The sequence below is a fragment of the Lycorma delicatula genome, chromosome 5 (genome assembly GCF_047948215.1).
Source record: "Lycorma delicatula isolate Av1 chromosome 5, ASM4794821v1, whole genome shotgun sequence".
Classification (NCBI taxonomy): Eukaryota; Metazoa; Arthropoda; class Insecta; order Hemiptera; family Fulgoridae; genus Lycorma; species Lycorma delicatula.
This window is the reverse complement of record NC_134459.1, coordinates 42,625,617-42,650,451: the sequence shown is the minus strand read 5'-3', so window position 1 is coordinate 42,650,451 and position 24,835 is coordinate 42,625,617. Positions and strand designations below refer to the sequence as shown.

The following is a 24,835-nucleotide window of genomic DNA, read 5'->3' as shown; positions in this document are numbered from 1 at the left end:
TTGAGAAGTAAAAGTCTCATTTTGTAAAAATACAGTTGATTTTCTACATCAATTTTTTTAACATGAGTATGTTCTTATTTTATTTTTATTATTTGAAAAATTGGTTACCTGTTGTCTTTTTGTTAAACTGGATGTTGTCATCAATTGAGACTGATTTTGTGATTTTTGCATTTTATTTATTTGCAGAGACTGTGAAGAATTTTCACTACTCCTGTTTAATGTCATACGCTTAAGATCAAGGGAATCTTTCACATTCTTGAAATTGGGATTGATTATAAAAGAATCTAGTGTATCGGATGAAATTGTTCTAGATAAATTCAATGGTGTCAATGGTTTTTTTAGAAATAATATTGGTCTTTCTCCATTTCGATAAGAGTTGTTTCCATTCTAAAAAATGAAACAAAAGACTATTACATAAGATATCAGTTAATGATTAAAAAAAAATTAAACTAATTGATATTGATACAAACTATTACTTGTTAAAAAGAATCATAGAACTATGCTGTTTGAACAATTAGTTTTCTCTGTTTAACTTAATAAAAAATAATAAACAAGCACAAAATGAATATCAGAGTCGATAAAATTATAACATCAACCAGATCATTAATCAGCTTTGTGTAATAGTATTTTATTTTTCAAAAAACTAACAGTTTTATTGTTAAATGAAAATTACATCCATGTTACAATACAGAAATTTACTAACTAAACACAACTGTAACTAAATATGCTTTCATTCTTTCTAGCGGATTAAAAAATTGTTAGGTTTATAAAACCTTACAGTTCCAGTAAGTTTTGTGTTAAAATACATTTTGAATATCAAAATTATTTCGGTGAAAACAGTTTTTCATATCGCTGAAAGAATATTACAATAAAACAAAGAACAAAGACTATGATTTGGTTAAAGATTAAATAAAGTGACAGCAAAATTATTAACAGCAAGTTTGGACCTTTAAGTTATTAGGGGCAGTCATTACTTGCAATGAATTAAGTCATTAAAATCTGAGATTTATATTTTTTTGTAGTAAGAATGGATTTCTAGCGCTTTAAAAATACACACTCTTAGAAGTTAAGCATGTACACATGCCACAGGTACATATTATTTCAAGTGAACAAAAAAAAAGTTACTATACTAAAATATTCATTTTATTTTAACAGATTTAATAGAGCAAAATAACTGGTTGTGATATTTTTCATATAATTAATATTATATAAATTTATTTTAATTTGCATTATATAAATTTTTTTAACTCTTACATTTGCAAATGAACTGGTAAATTTAGTTCCACTTTTCACTTCACTTCCACAAATTATACAATTGTTTCCTTTAGACCAACAGTCACTTCGATTCTGAAAATGAAAAAAAAAAAAATTTGTACTAGATAAAAAATTTATCTAAAATTAACAATTATTAGACTAAAATAAAGCAGTTAAATTAATATTCATATAATTGTAGCGTACCAATTTTATTATACTGATACTATAATCTGAAGTTCAATTTGGCATTCAGTGACCAGTTATGATGCTAACATTAATTGCTTGTGGTAAAAGTTAAATTACAAAAATAAAATTAACATGATTGCCACTACATCCACTAAATATTACCTGATTGGTAATAATATTTTATCTGCCTTTGTTTATTAAGACCATCATTTCATTTAAAAATTAAGATGTTCATTATTTAATTAAATGGGTGAATGAAACAATAACTTATTAATTAGAAAGAAATTCTTAAAAAACTGAGGTAATTATGGAAGTTCTTTGTTACAATATGTAACAAAACTACTCCTAGCTGGAACGAACATTAAGATCACAGAAACATTGTCAAATCAGTATTTATAAATTTAAAAAAAATTTAGTACATGTCCTCATTTTTTTTTAATAATTATGATTTTTACTAACAGTAATCATGGCCTGAGGTAGATAATCCCCACTTCCAGAACGTATAATCTATGTTCCTTCTCTAGGGCAGTAACAGTTGCACATTAAGAACAATACATTTTGGTGGTTACTGGAGCTCTGAATATTTATCAAACATGTGATAATTATTTGTAACAATTATTCTGACCTATTTCCAACTTCATTATGATAGTAGTGGACTATATACATGACAATTGTGTTTTTTAACTAAACGATTTTTGAACAGACTTATACCATCTTTAGAGCTGGCGATATGCTGATCAGGATCAGTATGACTGCAGGTGTAACAGAAAGCCTTCCACTGTCCACATGCCCCCCTGCAATAGCAAGCATGTAATAAGATAGTGCCATGTATGTCGATGCATGGGAGCCCTGAAATCTTCAGCGAATAGGGGCCTGGAGTCAGTGCAGAGATTACACATCTGTACTCAGCTAGGACATATGTCGATTTCTCCGGAGTACGAGGCCTCCGTGTTTATTAGCCCTGGAGTGGGAGTGAACCCGTGTCTAGCTTTGTTACAGAAGAGATCAATATTCATCCACGGTGTTTATGGGCACTTTCTTCAGAAGGTGCCCATAAACACCCTTGTTCAGAATCAGCCGATAGAATGGTTCAAGAAAATCTACCGATTCTTGAGTGCCTGGGAGGTAAGGTGTGCTACTGGTTCTGTGAAGGAAATTTGCAAGACTTCTTACAGTATGTTAGTGAATAATATTCAATCTCAAAAAATTCAAAGTTTTAAAGAAGATCGGATTTCCCTGAGCTTGTGTAACCTCGTAGCACCTTAACTCATCACAAGGAGTTTGGAAGAAGGAATAGTGGAAGAACTGTCACGACAAGGAGTGACTCAATACCGCAGATTGACCATGAGCGGAAATGGTCAACCATTTCACCTCTTCCTTCTGCTTTGCGTGTGTTAAAATTCAACAAACCCTCTTTACCCAAGAAAATACATGGTGGTATACATTGTCATTTTGATATGCAAGCTTTCATTCTGCAACCCGTGCATTATTTAAAGTCAGTGTTTCAGACATTGGCAGTCAGATGTGATGGGTAAGAAATTTGCATTTGTGGGGCAGAAAGTCATGGAATGCAATCTGTGCAAAACTCCTCCAGTTTGTGACAACTGAAAAAGGAAACACCATTGTCGTTCAGGAAACTGTCCAAAATCAGTAGAATGAAATCTTTGAAAAAAAAATCAGTAAAACCTGTCAAGTTTTAGCCACCAATGGATACTCTACATAAGGATGTTAAGGAGACATCTGAAACAGCCAAAAACACCAGTAATTCAATCAGTCATAAGGCGAAGGAAGGTATGGCAATGGTACAGAAGTAACTTTGTGAAACATAGGTCTAATTTGAACACAGAGACTGTTCAGCATAAAACTATGGAGACTCCAAAAGCACAGAGAGCTCAGATAGATAAGTACTTCAGCAACATAAAATGTCTTCAGGAGTGCATCAAGTTTGGATTGTGAGACAACAATGCTAACCTCTCCATATAGGTTGGTATAACCTGATGCCAGCCACTAAACTTCCCTTGTATCAGAGATGGATGAAGATATCAACTCCGAGGCCTCAGACCCCTGTCATCAGACGCAGAGGCTGTTAAGAGAAAAGAAATAAGAAGGGATGACCCCTAAGGGAAAACCTAGGAAAATATACAATGAGATATGTTTTAAATCAAGATTTCCTAAAGTTTGTAACATTTTTATTAAAAAGAATGTTTTAATAGTTGTTAGTGCTTAATAACAAAGTAGAAAGTTTTTTTTTTTTTTGTTTGAGAAAACGGCTGAAGACCAAAGTAGCTGATAAACTTAAATCCACGGAAAAAAGTAATAATCCCAATGTCATATTAGTTCATAATATAATTAACACAAAAGAAATTAGTAATACTATTGTTGTAAAAATAAATCTGTAACTTAAATGAATCTGTTAGAAAATAATACCAAAATGTATATGCAATAATTTTACTTGAAGCTGAAAAATAAAACAAATATATTAAAAATTACAATAAAACATAATAGGAATTGTTCTCTAGTTTGTAATAGTGAATCTTTACTTGCTTATTAATAAAGTATCTTGTGATTAATTAATTTTTTAACCACATTCATTTCTTTTTTCAGGTGAAAAGAAACAAATAGCATTCATATTATCAAAGCCAATACATCAAAATCTAAAGCTAATTGTCATAAGTCACATCAATAAGTTCTAAAAGAGAAACAATCTGTTTAATATTTTCTTGGGATGTATTTTGTCAAAGTTATCTTAGCATAAACACATACCTTGCACACAGCTGTCCAATTAGAGGACAATTGGCAGTGTTTGTGTGGGTTTATATAATAAGAAGAATCAAGATCAATCAGAAAAATATAAATACTCACTGTAATACACTTTTAAATACATTACTCTAACATGGGTTGTAGAAAGTATAGAAAATGCCTGAATACATTTTCATTAATGACTAATATAAGCCAATTTGCCCAATAAAGCTCTCACAGAATATATGTTCTGGGTGAGCTCTTCTATATCCCATTTTTGCTGTATCTTTTGAACTAATGAGTTTCTGACAATTTGCCCCTTTGCTCTCAGCTTAGTGACTAACGACATAATTAAATTTTATTTTTATTACTTGAAAAACTGGTTACCTGTTGTTGTTGACTTCCTGATAAAGTTGATGTTATTGTTTCAGACTGATTTTGTGATTTCTGCATACTGTCTGTCTCCTGAGATTGTTAAGAATTAGTACCACTTGTTTTTCTATGCATCATACGCACAAGATCCAAGGAATCTTTCACATTCTTGAATTCATTAGAAAAGAATTTAGAGTAACTGATGTAGACGCTCTAGATAAATTTGATGGTATTGAATTTTTTAGGAATGATATTGATCTGCTTTGTTTTTCATTGTTCACTGCTGGAAATGATAGTTGCCGTAAGCCTCTTGAATGATATGTGAATGAATTCATTTTAGCACGTGGTTGCTGAGTTGTCAAAGGTAACCTATTGGCCGAACAACAAGGTGACTTACACAATACTTTAGGAGTATCGACAGCTAGTGCACATCGACAATTTTTCACTGGTTCATTTACAACTTCAGGAGCATAGCTACAGTCCATGTACCCCATTACTGGTGGATCTGAAAGACATGAGCTACGTAGTGTTGGTGGTGATGGTGTTTGTAAACAGCACTCTGCCATTAAAATTTCTTTAGTAGGTGGTCAATCTTGTTTGCATGGATACCTTTGTGACATACCTGTAGAAGAAGGATATAGTAACTCTTTTGACATTACTGTTGATGGCATCTGTTCATTCATAATTTGCTCTTGAGACACCGTTAATGGAGTACGAAATGAAACCTGTTGTGGTTGCTGCTTTTTTAACATATTTTGCTGAACCTGTAATGCAGTAGAATTTATTACAAAATAGGTTTTGATAAAGTTTCTCCGGCTAATAGCTGGAGAAGTAAGTATATACTTCTGTAAGGTAATCTTGTCAAGAAAATTAAATCTTCTAGTTACTACTCAACTCTGAATTTAATTCAGTTATAAAATCTAATATTATATCAAAATTTTCTGAAATCCAGAAGTTTAATTAAATGATTCTATATAATTCTCGACAGTAGTATAGAAATCACAGGTGGTTCTGCATAAAAAACAGTCATCCTTACTTTCAGAGAAAGCTGGAACAACCAAGGGATACCATACTTTAAACTCCCTATTTCACCATATATTTTTCAACCATATCCACTCTTTTACTATGTAAATTTAACAACAAACGCACATTCATCATGGAAAATAAACTCTCAGGTTCTGCATCAGTTGCTGTATTTTGTTATTTAATGCAGGTTTTTTTTACATTCATCTCAACCGCTCTTTCAACATGTATTTTTTCAGTAAATTCACCTTTTACTATGTGAATTCCTCAATTAATGCACATTCATCATGTAAAATATACCCTCCAATTCTGCATCAATAGTCGTAGTTTGTTATTTAATTTTGTTTATTATAACATCTACTATAGATTGTTGGCATCATTATAATTAGTTTGAGATTCCTCGTCTGCAATCTGAACTTTTTAATGATTCTTTATTGTATCAGTTTAAATCCGATGCCAGAATACCAACTGCGGCTTTTTTATAAAATTAATTGCAAAATATTTCATATAAAGTAATTTTTTCACTACATTTTTTACAATAAACAGCAATCTTTAACTAGATTTTCAGAATTAATGATTCTTTAATGTATTTTATTTATAACATACTATAGACTGTTGAGGACATCAATCATTACTCGGGGATTCCCTGCATTGTAGAAAGCTGCAAATTAAAATAATTACTTGTTTTTTATGAATTAACTTTTAATATTATACATATGTGACCTTGATCTATACTCAGTTCATAAACCGGGCATTTATAAACCTATGTATTCATGAACACTTAATTTAACTGGTAACTCAGAGCACCAAATAACCAGTAACACTAAAATGAAGTAACTAAATATACAAAACTGCTAAGTTCTAATTACAATATTTTATTTTAAATGATTTATAATCTAATTTAGGTTTTAGTAACATTTTTAACTTTAGTTTGACTTAATCTAACATACCTAGTTTCAGAAAATAACTCAGAGACTAATTCATAAATACTTCCTAAAAATGGAAAAAAAAAATTGTCTAAAGGGCAAATGAGACTAAATAAACAGGCAAATTTTTTCATAAATAGGCACAGCAACGCATTGCTACTTTTGGGTGGCAGTATCTGAGGGATTAACTTCACAGTCATGTGAATGATGGATGCTCAAGTCTATGGTTAAGATCTTTTCTGGTAAACTCCAAACCAGATTACAAAATTAATAGGTATTCATAGATGAGTTCCAAAATCTTGTCCATATTTTCCACTATTTTACTGGTAGTTTGCTACCCTGAGTGATCACTGTCTTTAACTGATAACCTGCCAGTCTTCAAACAATAATGCCACTCAAAATACTTCATTCAACCCAAAGAATAGTTTCTAAAATTCTGAAGAAGCCTTTTTAAGTGTTGGTAATCAAACTCACTACTCACAAAAAATTTTATGCAGTATGTCATTCAAATTTATAATCCCCTCATGACTGGAACCAATACTAACACAAGGTTAAAAAATCATTTGGTACTGACTGGACATGGTATTCAACATAACATTTGGCCGACTGACCGAACAGGCTTGGGAATAATAACCTTCAATATTCTGCATGACATTCAATATTCTTCATCACAAAATGCAATCGATGCAAGTATAGTGGGAAATTTTCAAATAAAAACACACATACTATTACATTATACATAACTGAGTCACTCTATATGAAGTGATCCAACCAAAATATTTTTGGCTGCTTCCCCATTTTTTATTTTTTTATATTTTATTTCCACATACAATAGTCCTAACCTTTGTATAGTTTCACATACAAAAAGGTTAAAAGTTCAAAACGGGTTAAAAATGAAAACTTGTTGGAGGGTAATGTACTCGTATTGTAATTAGCATCAAACCTTAGGCCACAGTACATCCATTTCTCATATATTTAAAAAAAGAAGGAAAATTACAAAGCCAAAGCTACTGTGTGATTAGCAAGTACTAGAAGCGCAATACTACATTGATCTTCTGCTTCCAAAAGCAAGATATAAATAAAGTAAAACACTGTTACCACAAGTTAAACAATTTTTTTTCTGATGGCTCCTCAACCTAGTATAAAAACAAAAAAATTTAATAAATTTGTGCTACAATTGATAGGATTTTGATATCACAGCTGGATGATATTTTTTAACTCATACCATGGAAAAGGATCATGTGATGGTATTGGAGGAACTGTAAAAAGGACTGTGACTAAAGCACGCCTTCAAAAGACTGTCAACAATCAAATTGTTACACCTTCTGAAATGTACAATTATTGCAAAGATAATATTAAAAATGTAAATTTATTTTCTGCTCTAATAAAGATGTATCAGAGACTGAAGAATACCTCAGTTCTCGTTATCAGGTTATCACAACAGTCCCAGAAACAAGAGCCTTTCACAGTTATGTTCCAACAAGTCAGAAATGTATTCTGAAAGTCCGGGCAGCCTCTGAATCAGAAACATTTACATTAGTATCAGTACACAAGGACATAGTGTTTCTGATTGCTTTATAGGTTTACCAAAGCCAAAATGTAAAAATTATGTCGCTGTGTATACGATGGCAAGTGGTGGTTAGGTGAAGTCATTGAAGTCAAAATACATGAAAATGAAGAGCAATATCAAATATACTTTCTCCATCCTCAGAATCCTGATACTTCAATAAAGAAATCATTGAGGGATAATCAAACATGGGTTCAACTGTAAAATATTTTAAAGATTCTCACACCTTCAGAGCTTTTTCTATTGACTTACTGGAAGAGGACACATTTCACCAAACACGAATGAAGGATCACTTCTAATCAATAAAAAAAAATGGCAGGAGCACTAAGTTATGTTAGTTAAGTTTGTTATCAAAAAGTACAAGATTTATTCATAACTTCCATTAGCAGGAGTAAAATAATGTAAAAGTGAATTGAACTAGTTAGTGTATTTGAGATGTTTATCATTTTGTAATTATTATTTATCATTCTGTAATTGACAATTAATTATGAATTTATTCATTCTAATGGTTTAGTTGTAAAGTACATAAAAAGTACCTACTGTAAGTAAATATTTCAGTTTTTTCCACCTATCCCACATGTGGTTTTTGAGCCCCAAAAATGAGACATTTTATAAATCTTACAATTTGACGGCCACTTTTTTTTTTAATAAAGGTAACAGTCCATTTTTTTTATCTACTACTAGTACCAAAGAGTTAAATGATAAAAAACAGTCCTATTTCCCTATGCCCATCATTATTTATTCTGGGCCCAAAATTTGAAAAAGCAACAATTCGTAAACATAACTTCAGTAAACATTACAAGATTTAGTTATGTAACAAAATTAATTTTGGGCTAACTAAGATGAAGTTCCATATTTACTCTTTCCAAAAAGCCCTTTTTGATCTCTGTAAGATGTAAAATAAGAATGCTACAGCTTATGGAAAGACAAAATAGGTGTTTTTACCGGTTGCAAGTTAGAAAATAGCCCATTACTCAAGAAATTTTTTTTTTAAATATTAAAAAATATTCTTTGCCACTGCTAGGTGGGTAGTTATCAAACACCAAATATCATCAAAATCGAAGATACTGATGCTCTAAAATTTGTTGAATTAATTTGGAATACCCCTCCCGCGTTGGGAAGAGGAAGCCGTTAGATTTTTGCAGAAAATGCGTATTCTTCCGAAGGGACGAAAATGTGCCAAAAAACATATTATCTCTGTACTTTACTGAAGTACACATAAATTGTGTATTATAGTAATAAGCACATAAATAACGTACAACGATGGTGGAATCATTATAGGTTAGGTTCAACCATAGTGGCGCCGTTACAACACAAGTACCTTAATTACTAATACATATCGTAAAAAAAATATATTGTAGGGAAAACAGACCTTCACCACTCCCGCGTTTACATCAGTGAAAGTCAACACCTAATTATACTGTGTTTCGTCCAACAAATATTGATTCTGGCACCTTCCACCACACAACAGAATTTAAACACTCGTTAGGGTTTTGCGTTTTCCCATGCAGTCACTAAGATGTTCATAAGACAACGGTCTTATAATTGGCTTATTTGCATTTGTATTTTATATCTAAAATAGTATTACCTTCTTTTAGTTGTTAATTTTCTTTTTTGTCTTCTCTGTAAACTGAAAAATGGGGTGATAGTTTGATTTTAAATCCACTGAATTTGGAAGATGAACAAGAATTATCTAAACTGGATTCAAGATTTACATCCCCACATTCACTTGCAATATCAACACTTTCACTTGTAATGTTCATCATTTTTGGCCTATCACCTTTCTTCTTTATTTAAAAATATTTCATTGTCTAGATATTTTTAAAAACAACGAAATCGTAACAATAAAACACAATATCAACCTAATATAAAAAAAAAACATCATTTGTTAATATTCTTGATCAAGCAAAAATACATGCAAAGATGCACAGAAGAAAGAACAGAAATTTACCTATATAGAAAATTTCAAACGGAAATACTTTTTTTCAAAAATAAGTGTAACAATACCTTTTTACCATACAAAGTAAATTTAAAGAAAAAAATTGAAGCAAAATAATTTTTTTTTAGTTATCACTTGAAATTGCATACTTTAAAGTATTACAAAAAAATAAGAAAAAAACAATCCCCTTAAATCAGAACATTCAAATACATAAAAACAACGAAACCCATGTGGAAGTTAAAAGGAATCTTAAACAGAAATCAAAACAATCTTAAAAAAAAAAAGAAAAGTTGTTTGATTTCAGATATTAATCTAACAAAATGTAACAATTTAAATAATAAATTAAACAAAATTTTTATTTTTTTTTCTAATTTAACAATTTTTGCATTTTCACCTATAATAATACCACATCCTAATTTTAAGTATGAACATCATTTAATCTACACTATTCAGGAACATATGAACAACTTTCATTTGATAATTTAAAAGAAATTTTTTTTAAATTCATTTTATTTACTCAAATGTGGAAATAAATTTAAAAAAAACCTGTGTAATATAAAAATTGTAAATTAATTTTAAGCCACTCATTTCTGAATTTATCACCAAAGACTTGTGTTGTAAACAAAACTTGTTTTGTAACGATACAAAAACATTATTCTGCATCATAACATTTTACTACTGACAAAGCGTTTACTAAATACTTAACATTGCAATGGCAAATTGGGTCTGAAATTAACTCTGCTGAATTGCTGATAGTTGTTCATTACAAAATTATTTTGTTCATACTTTTCAAAGTTATTCTGTGATAATAAATACAGTACATGTACAAGGTGCACGGACACATATATGCTAGAAATAAAACCAGTCCTTAGTAATTACTACAAATTATTTATACCATGTAAATTACCATCAAAAACGATATATTTAGGTAGTTACAGGAAATAAAATATGTAATAAACGGAGGATGTACTGAACATATCTTTATTAAGTTGCTAAAATATAGATTTCAGTTACAAAATCTATGGTATGGTAGAATTTCACAAACAAAAAAAAAGCAGAATGGAATATCAGTGTAAAGGTAAACATTTAATTTAATAATTGGAAGATTGCTGGTTTAGTTGACCACCATCAGTCATTGTTCACAAACCATTTTTTATCTCAGCTCTATTTAAATTTGCATATAAAATGTATACAGCACATAAAAAACTTGATTGCAGTATAATACACTACATATGTATAATTTGCAAGTTCTATGGGATACTGTGAATTGATACCAGTAAACAGGTTAATTACAGAATAACAAAAATAACATTAATTTATTCAAACCGTAATTAAACAAATTGTAAATAAATGTAAAACTTACAGAACTTCGGAGTTAGTTGTAAGCTACAGGAACAAATTATCAGCAGATTTCTTCTGCCTTCCAGTAGTAATACTGATTATTATTGGCATTACATCACCAGTAGCATACTAATACAATATTAGTATTACAATACTAATAGGCATTACTATTGGAAGACAGAAATCTATGAACTGATGTTTAAAAAAATCTGATTTCGTTAGTTGAAAATATGCCTTTCTCTTGAAGACTAGCAAATCAGCACTAACTTTAGTTCAGCAGGTAAACATTTTGATTGTGGTAGAGGAGAAAAGAAGTTTGAATTAACTAAACTGAGTAATATGTAGATTACACTAATTATACTATCTATATTTCATACTGTACGATTTTGTTCATTCACCAACGAAGCAAATTTTTTAAATTTTGACAAAAAAAGACAATATTCATTCACATTTGCAGATAAAAGTGTAACAATAAACAAACAATTTTTTGAAAATGTTGTCTATTTTAGATTTAGATCATTCATACAGAGTGATCAAAAAATTAAAAATTTAAATAGATATAAAAATATTTATTTCCAATAAAAAAAATCAATGTCCTTCAAAGTCTGGTGCCAGGAAAAAATAATATATTTAACCATTTTGAGCTATTTAGCAAATTTTGGGGATATACACAGGCTCATCTCTCTTTGGTAGCACTTTTAAAAGCTTTCTTTTTTCTACATCTTATCCTTGCTGTCTATGTAAAAAGGACCCCAATATAAAAAGTCAGTCAGTGAATCATTAATCTTTAAAACAGGATAATTTTAAATATATTATAAACAAATCTGGCCATGAAATCAAGCAGTTCACAAGATAAATGTATTCTGTTAAATGAGTCATTTCACAACAGATGTGTTTTTAATAAACAAAAAAAATCACAATATCAGTTCAGCATTTTTTTCTGTTACTTTACAAAAGTAAGTTGTAAGTCTGTAGACTATGATTATTGTAACTGAATCCTGTTTTCAATAAAATATTTTGTTTGTTTAGAAAAAAAACAGCGTGATATAACAATCATTTTTTATTCGATCAGTAAAAAACAGCCACCAGGTCCAGGCCTAATAATACAAGATGATTACTATGATGAACAGTAATGAATTTTGTAGCATGTGAAAACTGTCATGCATGATCCAAGACTTGTGTCTGGAAACTCCAGACAAAAGGCAGACACTACCACTATGCCACACAAATTCAAGGCAGTTAAGATAATAAATTTAAAAAAAGATAATACTGATTGTAGATTAGTGAAAAAGTGGCACACAGTTTATCAGAAAAGGTACACACTTAAAGATAAAAGAAGTGTTAAGAAGTATTATAGAAAAGATGAGAAAGGCAGAACTGGCTGATGGGAGATGTGACACAGGCTTAATGAATGTAAAGATGGAAGGAAAATCTTGGTTAAATATTTAAGAAAATGTTAATATCTGGAAAACCATGAAAGATATAACTTGCCAAAGAAAATAATAAACCTTGCTAGAGATGTACAGAATATAAGACATTCATCCTGGGTGAATGTAAAGTTATTCACCCAGGAAAGCAGACTAAGGTTTAGAGTAAATAAAGGTGTCAAATTGCACCAAGTACTTTCATTTTAAATATTTTTGATGGTAATTGATGAATTGCTGAGATAGGCGACTGAAGATAAAAACAATGGTGGGATTCATTCAAGAAAATTTAGGATCTCGACTTTGCTCATTAGATATGTACACAACCACCTCATAATTTTGTTAATATGACACAGACAAAATAAATCAGTTTAGAAAAGGATTCCAGCTAGTACAGCCACCATGCGCTGAGGTGCGTCGTAGGTGTAGAACGGAAGGCCTGAAACGACGGTGGCCCATATGCTCCAGGGGGAGAGAGAATGGGAAGAAGTAAGGAGGATGCTAGCCACCATCCTGGTGGCTAGCATCCTGAAGACCAAGGAAGAGAATGGGATGTAACCTAGGAGCCGGGTATACGCAATGTCCCTTGGTTTGACGATAGGATCTGTGTTAATTTTTAGGATATCGTTGTTTCTATCTTTGTTGTATGCTAAGTATATCTGAATCAGTTATACTTGATGGTCATCATGTTTCACCTGAATTTTGTAAATGTAAATGTAAATGTCTTTCTGTTTTTGCTGCTCGCATGGGTAACACATGTTACCCATGGCCTATACCATGAAGTTATTGCACAGCGAGAGAGTGCATCAACACTTGGTGCTTCAGAAGAACTTCGAACCTAATGTTATTACACTGTGCTTAGATACCTGGGTCCCTCCAGGGCATAAGGGCAACCAGTCTTAGGGAGTTGCTTGTTAGTTTGTTTCTCTGTTTCTTTCTTTTTTTGCTTTGTCATCGTGTTGCATATGCTGATGAATTAGTTTTAGTTTTAGTTTTAAGAGTTGCTTTTTTGTCCCATGTTACTCAGACTACCTGTTGGTCACGGAAGAAGTGTGGGATCAATTGTAATTATTTCATGTAAATTTTACGGTAAGAAAAAGGTATATATCTTTTGCAGATGGGTGTGTATGTGTGAGAAAGATAACTGGGGTATATAAGAAAACGTTTTTTTAATTTTATTTAATGTTTTATCTAACTACACTTGCTGATTTGGTACTACTCCTACCTGGACATGCTTTTGCTTTGTAGATAAAATATTTCCATATGCAACTGCAGTAACATCCAAAACAGTAGGCATATTAATATGATTAAACATCAATGTGCTACATTAGTACATTACTTGAAATTTAACGTAACCTACAAATGTCACCTGAACTTTAATCTAAACAACCACTTTTTTCTACATTAACACGTGCTTTTTTCTTCACTTCCTAGACGAGTTTTTAAACTATTTATTTGGTTTCTTGAGGCATTTTTTGTAAACAACAAAAACAAAACAATGAACGATCAACTCAACTATTTACAGACATTTATACCCAGTGCTTACTTGACGCTGCAATAATAATTCTAGCAATGAAAAAAAAAATTATTTTTAACGTAAAATACCCCCCATTAAAATTTATTTTTTATAAGTGACAAAATGTTAAGTGACAAATAAAAAATAGATTTTGAATTGTTTTGTAAAAGGGTAAAGTTAAAATTACTTTTAAAAGTATTAAAATAAAATTACTTCCCTTGGGGAAAAACTGATTCACTAACCTCTTCCACGTTTATCTTCCTTTAAAAATTTGAATTCTAGTTTTAATTCTCTAAATACCTTTTTTTTTACATTTAATTTTAATTAATGAGTGTATATTAGGTTTAAAGTTTGACTACCAGTTTCAAATTAATGAAACTCATTCTTCCAAAATGCCTTATGTAGCTAATTACTGCCTCATTACTATTTATTCCAGGAAGATGCCAATTAGCGACAAATGGCTTGGAAGAAAAATAACATTAATCTGAAATTCAGTTATTAATAACTTTATGTTATTTTAATGTTTTATGGTTTTTTTGTCATCCTGTTCAATAAATAAATGAACTATGCATTTCATAGCATTATTACAAATTTGGGTTTCTAAACAAAAGTTTTTGAGGCTTACATTTAAATCATTTGTGTGAGGAAGTACATCTTTAAGCACAAGTATTAACATTTTAAACAAATCATAAAATAGATAGCTAGGATGGGTAAATCATTACTGGTACTTCTTTTCATCAGGAATAACCAGTAACTCGTAATAATATTAAAAATAATTATTAACATGGAAATTAGAACTAACAAGCATTAGTAATAAAAAGTAACTTTCTTCACGAACACAAAATATAGTATTAAACAATAAAAAAGTTTCAGATAAAATAAACACCAAAAAGTTAGGTCTAAATTAACTATAAACATAACGTCCTAAAAGTTCTTATAGTTTTATATTACCTAGATAACACAATTAGTATGAAGTACAACTATAAATAATTAATGTAAAACCGCTTCATAAACACATTCACATTACGTACATTTCAACAAGTCATTACTTTCTTTTAGTAGATCATGACGCAAAATAGTATTTCATTATTCGCAGAAACCAATCAGTAGATCTATATAATTATTTCTATTAGTAAGCACTCAACTAAGATTATTTGGACTACCAAATTAATCTACATAGTTAAATCGAGTAGCTGTAAACAGTACTGTTAGAAAGGACGCCCAACAGTATACAACTATGTGCGTTGATGTATTTAACGCATTCTCTAGTTGCTTACGAAAAAATAATTTTTAACTGCCGCCATTTTTGATACATTTTTTTAAAATCTACGCGGGAAACAAGTCAAATGAGTGTTATAAAAGTACTAAAAACAATGTTATTCTGGAACTTATCAAAACCTAATAAAGATAGATAAAATTGAAATTCTATACCTAGATTCACACGAATTCATTATCTTTTTTTTTATACACAAACATTTTAATCTCTTTTTATTCATAATTATAGTTTATTATTATTATTACCTAGTAATATTCTTTGATAATTTACATACAGTAAGACTGTAAATAATGTAAAACGGGTTCAAAAACTCACATTAATATTATGTTCAATTCAGAAAATTAACTATTTGTCATTATTTACTTTTTAGTAGAAGACCATGGTACAAAATACCATCATTTCATTATTCACTAAACCAATCAGTAGACCTATCAAATTATTTCTCTTGGTCTGTATTGTCGGTTTGAATTTTATTTAATATATTACAGAAAAACACAATGATATTTATTTCCATCAAATTAGTTAGTACAGTTAAATAAGTTATCTGTTATTTTTTTACAATTGTTTTTCAATAAAAATTTACTGTAATATTTACCGCTGTTAATTTACTATTTTTGTTAACCTATCTGTTTTATATATATATATATATATATATATATTTAGGTAGGTCATTCACAGATTCCTGAAATAAGTAGAGTAAAATATTTAATAACATTAAGTAACATTAACATAACATAACATTTAATAACATTAAGTATTGCAACATAAATGTGCACTAAATAACCAAACATAACGTGTTCTAGTCCCAGTCAACTGGTATTTATTGTATTTGTATTCTTGTAAGAATTTGTTGTCTTGATTTACCATTCCCTCTTTCCTAAATTATTTTTAAGTTCCCTGCGATAGTGTCTAGGAATTGTTTCTTTTCTAGAAGGTTGCAAACAAAACGAGTCTGAGGTATATGTCTGGTAAACCTGAACCCTTTTGTACTAAAGTACAAAATATATCTTATAATATAAGATATTATATTTTATCTTAAAATATATCTTATTTTAATATTTAATAATGAATGTTACTCTCTTTATTTTACAAATAAATGTGTATGTCGTATAACAATGAAAACAATATTCATTGTGCCTAGATATATCACAATTCTTCATTATTATAATAAATATATTTATTTTGAAACAATCAGGAATAATTTTCTCAGCTTAGGTTATTTGAAAATTTTAGAGAGGATGATCAACTTTTGAAGCTCCACATTTCATCCACTTTTTGTGATAAAATAAAGCATTTTTTGTAACCTTTATCCTTTAATTGCAATGAAAAGTTTTTAAATTCATTCTAGTCGCATAGATATGCATGCAGTTACAATTTATTCTTCTTTTTCCCAATATTTTCTCATTCTAACTTCTTGTTTTCATTCTTCAAACCATTTTTAAATTTGAATGTGTTTCCTCTTCAATAAGAGATATGAAGTACTCTAACAAAAGTTATTCTACTAAATATTTGTACCCCTTTTTCAACATTACTATGAGTTAAATTTTCTTCTTAAATTTTATCTTCAGTTTTTTACTTAGAACAAAAGAATATTCTGTAATAACTTTACATTAAAATAAAAGTGAATAATGAAAATACAAGATATATTGTAATTCCATGAGTGAGGTTAGAATTTGATTTAAACAGGAATTATGATTTACTGTTTACACAAATATATATTATTTTGTTTCTTAAAATTGCTTTAAAATCTCGTAATTTTCAATTTTATCAAGTCACTAATTAAAAAAAATTCCAGAATTATGGAACTTCCTTTTAAACATAATTTTTTTGTTAAATCTTTTTTCTACTTACATAATTAGGAAGTTGTTATGATTATAGAAGACATCTTTCGTTCTTACTTTTTTCAACTTATTAAATTACACTGATAAACATAGTTTTTGTTTCCTAACATGCAATACATGATTTTAATCTGTTTTTTAATGCTGAAAACAAATATGAACTCACAATCTTTCTATCGCCCACCATTTTTGAAAAATTATTTAATTTTAATTATAGTATTTTTTTCATTTTTCAATGTATACTTAGGATTTTAAGTTCCTATATTGTATTTTACTAGCTAATTTATTATTGTTTAACTTTAATTAGTAAGCTATAAATAAACAATATAGACAAAGAAATCATATCAGTCACATATTATGACACATCTAATACTGAAGAGTAAGCCTTCATGGACAAAATTAATCATGTCTGTGCAGGTCAAAACGTGTAGCTGAATGTGTTGTTTGTATTAAGCACTGGATTTAGGAATGAATTAATCTGGTTCAGTCTTATTGCTGTCTTAACTTTGTTAACAGTGCACTCTCATGCCTCAAAATTGTCTAAATGATGTGAATGCCTTTTGTTATGTATGTAGTGAGTTTACCGTAAAATCAAATATAAAAAATATTACATCTTTAATTAGAAAAGCATATCGTTTGTACTTTCAGTGTAAAATTGGTGATCAAGGTAAGATGCGAGGTCCTCATACAGTATGCACTAATTATTCTGTGTGATTAAGAGAGATCTAATTGTTTTGAGAGAAATTGTATGTTTTTATTGGTATTATTAACAACTGCTTTGTTTGCGTTAACTTCTAACAGATATTATTTGAAATTGAATTGCAATTCAAGCTGTGTTGCAACAATGTCTTCAACACAGCAGTTATTTCATATTTTAAATCTTAGATTGATGTAAACATCTCTTTTACTTTACCTTTTCATTGGTCATTGCTCTGTAACCCATAAAATGAATGATAATTTAAATTTTAATAAATTATTTAGCATAGTAGTATATAAATGATAGCAAATCATTTGCTATCATTCAAATCAAATAAATTTTATTACTAGATCAGGATTACACTTGTTTAGATCCATTCCTAACCTTAACGGTCTGTATAATTAATTGTTGAACTTATAATAAATTGTTAATTTCCAAAGAATGTTTTTTCTGTATTGTTATCTAAAATATGCAGACCTATATTGATACTTGTCACTCATTCATAAATATTTGTTAATCAAAACTTGTGCTTTATATAACTTTTAAAGCAGATGAAAAATTTCTTTAATGTTTCTATCGCTCTTCATAATCAATTGAAAATTATGTGAATTGAAATAAAATGGTAAATTCAATAAAAACTCAATTCAATATAAGGACTCAAAAATAATATTTCATCATAAAAAGGTATTTGTATATTTGGTTCTCAATAGCAAAATCTAATTTTTACTTATTCTTAATGAATATAAGACATTTAAAATCTCCATAATAATTTATCTCTTAATATTTTTAGATATCTTCTATATAAATGATTTTTTCTACCTTGAACAAAATGTTTAAATTCTAAACTATTCTCTACTTAAACTTTGTTTGAATCGTGTTTTTTAATTCTGAAGTAGATGTAGGAATATATGGAATATTTGACGGGAATAAATTTGAAGAAAACTTGTTTGCAAATAATATCTGAGGACCTTGTATTAGGTCCATTCTCAATACACTTTATTTCATTTTGATGTTGGGTCACGCAAGAAAGCCTATCTCAGTAAGTTACTATTAGTTTGTTTTAAGTCGCTGTACTTATAACATTTCCTCCTGTCTTTTTACAATGTCTGAAATGACAATTACAAAGGCATAGATTACTACTGTAGAAAGAACGGTTAATTTAAAATATAGTAGGGGGTATACCAAAATGAAACGACTAGCACTAGATAGGGAATCTTGGAGATCTGCATAAAACCAGTCAAATGACTGAAGACAAAAAAAAAAGTGGCATTGATCCTATATTTAAGCTAGTTTATTAGTATTTCTACTTTATAAGAAAAAAAACTTTGATAAAATAGCTGAAAAAATGTTAAATTTTACAGTATCAACCTTCACTTATTCCACAATTAAATTAAAGTTAATGAAATTACCTCTTGTATACAAATTGTTTTGGATAATAATAAAGATAAATTTAAATATGAATTGTTGCAAACCCAATTCCAATGATTAATATATCTGAAACTCCAATATCATTTCTCTGGTATTAATTATGAATTTAAGTATTGAATTGTAGAACCTTCAATAACCGTGTTTGAGGAGCAAAATATGTTTGAATAACTAACCGCTTCAGTGTAATATCTCAGTTAGGTGTAATTAACCTACATATTAACTTTTCCGGTTCATATTTTGTTGTCAATAAAAGACATTGTCCAGTTGATGATTAAGTATTAATTTTAATAAGTTTAATTTTATTAATTTTAATAAGTAATGATTATTACATGTTAACATTTAAATAATTTTACATTATTGATAAAAAAGATACATGTTAATGTGTGTGTGTATGTTGTCAGTAAGAGCTCTAAATTTAGGCTGAACAGTACCTTAATAAAAATGAATTACTAATATTATCAGTTGATATGATAGGCTAGCTGAATATTTACTTTTATAAAAGAGTAAGAAGAATGAAACAGTTTATTTATTTATAGATTTATAAGAAATATTAAGTAAATGTCAGCTGTTGATTTGAAATTTGTAACAATTTAATACTTTATCAAGTAGAAGAAATAACTAACTAATAAAGAAGAATTGATACTTGAGTCTGAACACCTATAAACTATAGCAACTAGGATTTCTTTAAATGTTTGGTTAATGGTGCAAGAGAAGATGTCTAATAATCCTAATAACAAACAGTAATAGATTAGGAAAAATGTACCACAGCCTCTCTAACTTTGAAGTATTGTGTCGGGTTACATGAGAGCATTAAAATAATTATTTTTAACACATAAAACAAACTTTGTTTAACCAGTTCGTTTAGACTGTGCAATAATTTTATTGGTCGATTAACGTAAAACTTATAACCAGGATAACGAAAAATTTATAAGTCATTTCATTTCTGTTGGTTTATTTTTGGGGTATTATTTTGCCGGTATTAGAATTAGAAAACAATGTTAGAAATGTTTGGCTATACGAATTAGTTAATTTATTTTGTAAAAATAAGAGTGCAAATTGTATTATAAAATTTATTACGTGATAAGTATGGGTACAATAGGTAAACTATAGTTACAAAAATAATGATACTTATTTTATGCTATATTAAAATAATATAAAATTACTTACCGCAGTCAATGAACTGTGTAATCAACCCGTGATGGCCGCTGGATTCCATACTGCACATATGTAATATCTTTGTCGCTCCCCACCACTGCAATTTCCGTCGCTCAACAACTAATTTCTCAACTGCCACAGCTAAATAATTATGAAAGTACCCACACCATCTAAAATGTCCTACACTGTAGTTTCATTTCTCATAATAACGATCGACCGACCGACACAGACAGTTTAATATTAAACTTTGTTATTGAAAGTAAACACATTCACATAAGAAATTTTACTATGTTGCATTCTTTTTTCAAAAATGTTACCTCGCAGCTTACGGGAACGCATCGATTAACAAAAAAAATTTAACGTTACGTATTGGTGAAATAAAACAAAAATACTAAATGACAATCGGAATTGCCTGAATCTCCATTCATATTTAAAAAAGGAAATATTAAATATTTTAATTACATTTAACACGACCTGCTTCCAGAACCGTGTAATATAACAAATGTCGAGACTTACACAACTTCATTTATCTTCAATAAAAGTCTGAAATACTCCTTACTTGCGCATGCGCATGCGTTCCCCCGCTCTGTATGAGGTAAAAGAAAAAATATTATTATTTTTCACTTAAGATGCAGTATAGTACAGTTAGTTACCGTACCTAACTTCGCACGGGCTCTGCTCAATGTTCATTTATGCCTAATCATTTCTCGGACAAATATAACAATAAAAAATATACAATTTATTATTTTTTAATTTCTGAAATTAAAAAAAATTATAAAAGACAATTTTATAAGACGCGTGATAGTTACAAACTTGCTTAAATCTGAGTCTTGGTTCAACAAGCGATTTTTTTCAGCATTTTAATAATTATTTTTCTCTCAGATTTGTCACCCCTTTTAAGTCACATAATGTTTGAAATATGGAGATCCGAATAATCGACAATTTAATAAACATTAATCTCAGATTATATTTCATTTGAATCTGAATTAATTCTGAATTTTGTTACAAGAAAATCTCTGGTAACTCGAGTACTTAAAACAAGTAATAATTTATACGTAAATTTTACGGATAAATGAAACATATAAGTCCGGTTAACTGGGAGAGCCGATGGATAAGATCAGTGATTATTTTACAAACTATATTATAAAACTTTAAAAATTAAAATAAACAAAAAAGTTATTTAAGATTTGTTAAAGTTCTCGTAGATTTGTCATCGCTTTTAAGTCGCAAAATATTTGAGATATGGAGATCCGAATAATCGAAGTTTTAATAAACAGTTATCTCAGATTATATTTAATTTGAATCATAATTAATCTCTGAATCATCTACAAGAAATTCTCTTAAATAATTCGAATACTACAAGAAGCAATAATTTATGTAAATTTTACGGATAATAAAATATGTAAGTCCGGTTAACTAAGAGGTCGGGTGATAAAATCAGTGATTATTTTACTAACTATATTATATAACATAAAACTTAAAATAAAAAAGTTATTAAGTATGATTTTTTTTAACACTACTACAAAAACGACAAATATCAAATAATTTATTGTCAAATGGGGAATATAACATCATTTTAAATATTTTAGAAAAATATTTTTTTTTTTTTTTTATAAATAATAGTAAAACTATCAGTATAATATACTGATTCGTTAATAAAAAAAAAAAAAAAAAAAAAATTTACCGTAAAAATCAAAAATTTTTTTCATCTCATACCGGTTATAGCTTGTTATTATTCTATGTAAATGTTTAAAAAAGTCAAATACGCAATGCAGTGATTTACCTGATGCCTAACTTGGCTGGCAAGGGGCCAAGGGGGAAGGAAAATTCAGGTTAATTGGCAACATAGCTGTCACTAAATATTAGAACTGTGTTTAATGAATACAACCTCCGTATTAAGAATAGGATTCTCTGTATATTATTCGAAGCGAACGGGGTGGGGTGTCATAATAATTTTCAGTTTCAGTAAACCACCTTATTTCTTAATAAATAATATATTAAATTATTTTTTATTTGTATACTCACACACGCGCGCACAATTTTAATTATATATAAATACTAAAATATACTATTCTATATAAATATAATTTTTTCTCTCTTAAAATCTGTTTTAGCTTTACCTTTGTAATTACAAAAATAAAAATTGAAAAAATTTACTATTTTTTTTTTTTTTTATAAACTTCCTTAAATTCTATTGTAGCTCCGCTTCTTCCCTACTGAAAAATTATAATTCTCCACAATTAAAAAAATATATATATTAATGAAAAATTATAATCCATAACGACGCCCGATCCATAACGTCGGGCGTCGTTATGGTCGTAAAAAAAATTATAAATTTAAAAAATCGCATGAAAACCACCTTTCATTCATTTACATAAGGTGAACTGACATATGCGAATTTCGCTCGCGCTAGTATGTCGAGAACGGTTGGACCTAGACACATGAAACTGCCGACTATCATTCCAGGAAGTTGGAAAACACACTTTCGAGTAAGCCTTTCAAAATTTCGTTAAAAATCGTCTGTGTGGACCATTTTTGAGATACGCCCTTTTTTTAGAAATCATTATTTAATATAAGATATACCCTTTCTTATGTATAATATATATAAGATAACGTCATTAGCTATCATAAAAAAAAATCAATTTACAACCTTTATCACCTATCATACCGATTTCGCTGAAAGTAATGATGCCCGATTTTTTTTTCAAAACATCGTTATCAATTTAAAAGTGATCAGAACTTTTAACTGATGATTTTGAAGTTTAAACTGACATTATAGACATATATTACACTGTCGTTGAAAGTAATGATGACCAAACATCATAATAAATTTTACACTGTAAAACAGTGGTTCGTACAATTTTAATGAGTCTGATTAGGATTCGAATATGATATCCTAGGATTAATAACTCTGTCACTACACACAAAAAAAAATTTATCTGGACAAAAAATATTTTAAAAAAAAATTCGAAACTTCAGTCATCGTATTCAATCACTTTTAATACACGAGATTCAATTTATTGAAAGTAAAAATAACCTAATAATATTAAAAAAAAGATGGCTTCTGAACAATAGAAGGGAGGAAAAATATTAGTACTGCGGCTACTTTGTACGTATGATGACTGAGAGAGGGGGGAGAGAGCAGAGAGAATGTGAATGCATTTGACTCTCACGTTCTCTCCTTGGTTCGCTTCGAAATTCATCAAAACAACTACGTAGATCAAAATGTGTGTTACGTTGATGAAAAATTATAATTGATTATAATATTATTAGCTGTTTCCATTATATTCAGCGATGTAAAAAAAATCAAAAAATCTTACATAATAATATTATCTAACATTTTCTTTCTGATATTAATCTATTAAAAGTGATTAATATATTAAAAGTGTTATTAAAGATTAACGTTGTGGATACAGTAAATAAAGTTTATTTCTTCACGATTCGTAGTTGTTTTTAAAACCGTTATCAAATTTTGTTTATTTGATTATTTGTATTTAGAGAATTCAGTATATTTAAATATATTTTACGTGAATCTGACAACCGTATAGAAAATAATTCTACGTGTAAATGAGGTAAGTTCTTTCAAATTATAATATTTTGTAATAAGAAATTAGTACACAATTAAATAATGTGATTATATTGGTTAACATATTGGAGGAATTTGGGAGTTTAATGAACTAGACATTTTATTTTGGCAAAAATGATTATTTTTAGGTTAGCCAAATATATTTTTATTCTTGTTATTTTAATTAAAATTAAGTACAGATTACTTTATAAAAATATGTAACTAATATAATTTGCTTTCAATTAAGTACCGATACACTATAAGAGGGGTTTTGCTGAATCTTTTGTAGACTAAACGTTTTATTTACGTAATATTTCAATTTAAATGTGCACTACTTATTAATTATTTCGGGTTTCAATATTCTATTGAAGTTCTGTTTTTTGTTTTAAAAATTTAGATTTCTGTTTAACAACAAAACCGTTTGCCTGTGTCTGCATTTGGTAATCAATAAATTAGCTATCTATTTTAGAAAGATAAATTGCCTTTGTTATTCATATGAAATACTTTACAAATATTTTCTCACTTTTCTTGAAATTTACATTGATATGTTCTGTAGATCAAAACGGTCGGTTTTTATGTTACATGGTCA

The 24,835-nt window shown here is 28.9% G+C and overlaps 1 protein-coding gene across 2 annotated transcripts; it reads right to left on the bottom strand.

The window, feature by feature from the left end:
* Window positions 1–343: 343 nt before the first annotated feature.
* On the bottom strand, window positions 344–21,245 carry LOC142324895 (uncharacterized). 2 transcript variants are annotated; one of them, XR_012756429.1, is made up of 3 exons: window positions 20,694–21,242; window positions 1,255–1,347; window positions 344–387 (listed from the first exon to the last, which is right to left on the bottom strand). XR_012756429.1 is itself a non-coding variant. In XM_075366002.1 (2 exons), the coding sequence occupies exon 2, from the start codon at window positions 5,115–5,117 to the stop codon at window positions 4,713–4,715; it is 405 nt and encodes a 134-aa protein (XP_075222117.1). In that variant the 5' UTR covers window positions 5,118–5,315; window positions 20,694–21,245; the 3' UTR covers window positions 4,633–4,712. The 2 variants fall into 2 exon arrangements, 1 of the variants encoding a protein (XP_075222117.1); XM_075366002.1 differs by lacking the exons at window positions 344–387; window positions 1,255–1,347 and adding an exon at window positions 4,633–5,315 and having other exon boundaries at window positions 20,694–21,245.
* Window positions 21,246–24,835: the final 3,590 nt, after the last annotated feature.

What these genes read in the sequence shown, in the direction of transcription:
- LOC142324895 (XM_075366002.1), bottom strand. Translation starts at nt 5,117, where the DNA reads ATGGCAGAGTGCTGTTTACAAACACCATCACCACCAACACTACGTAGC.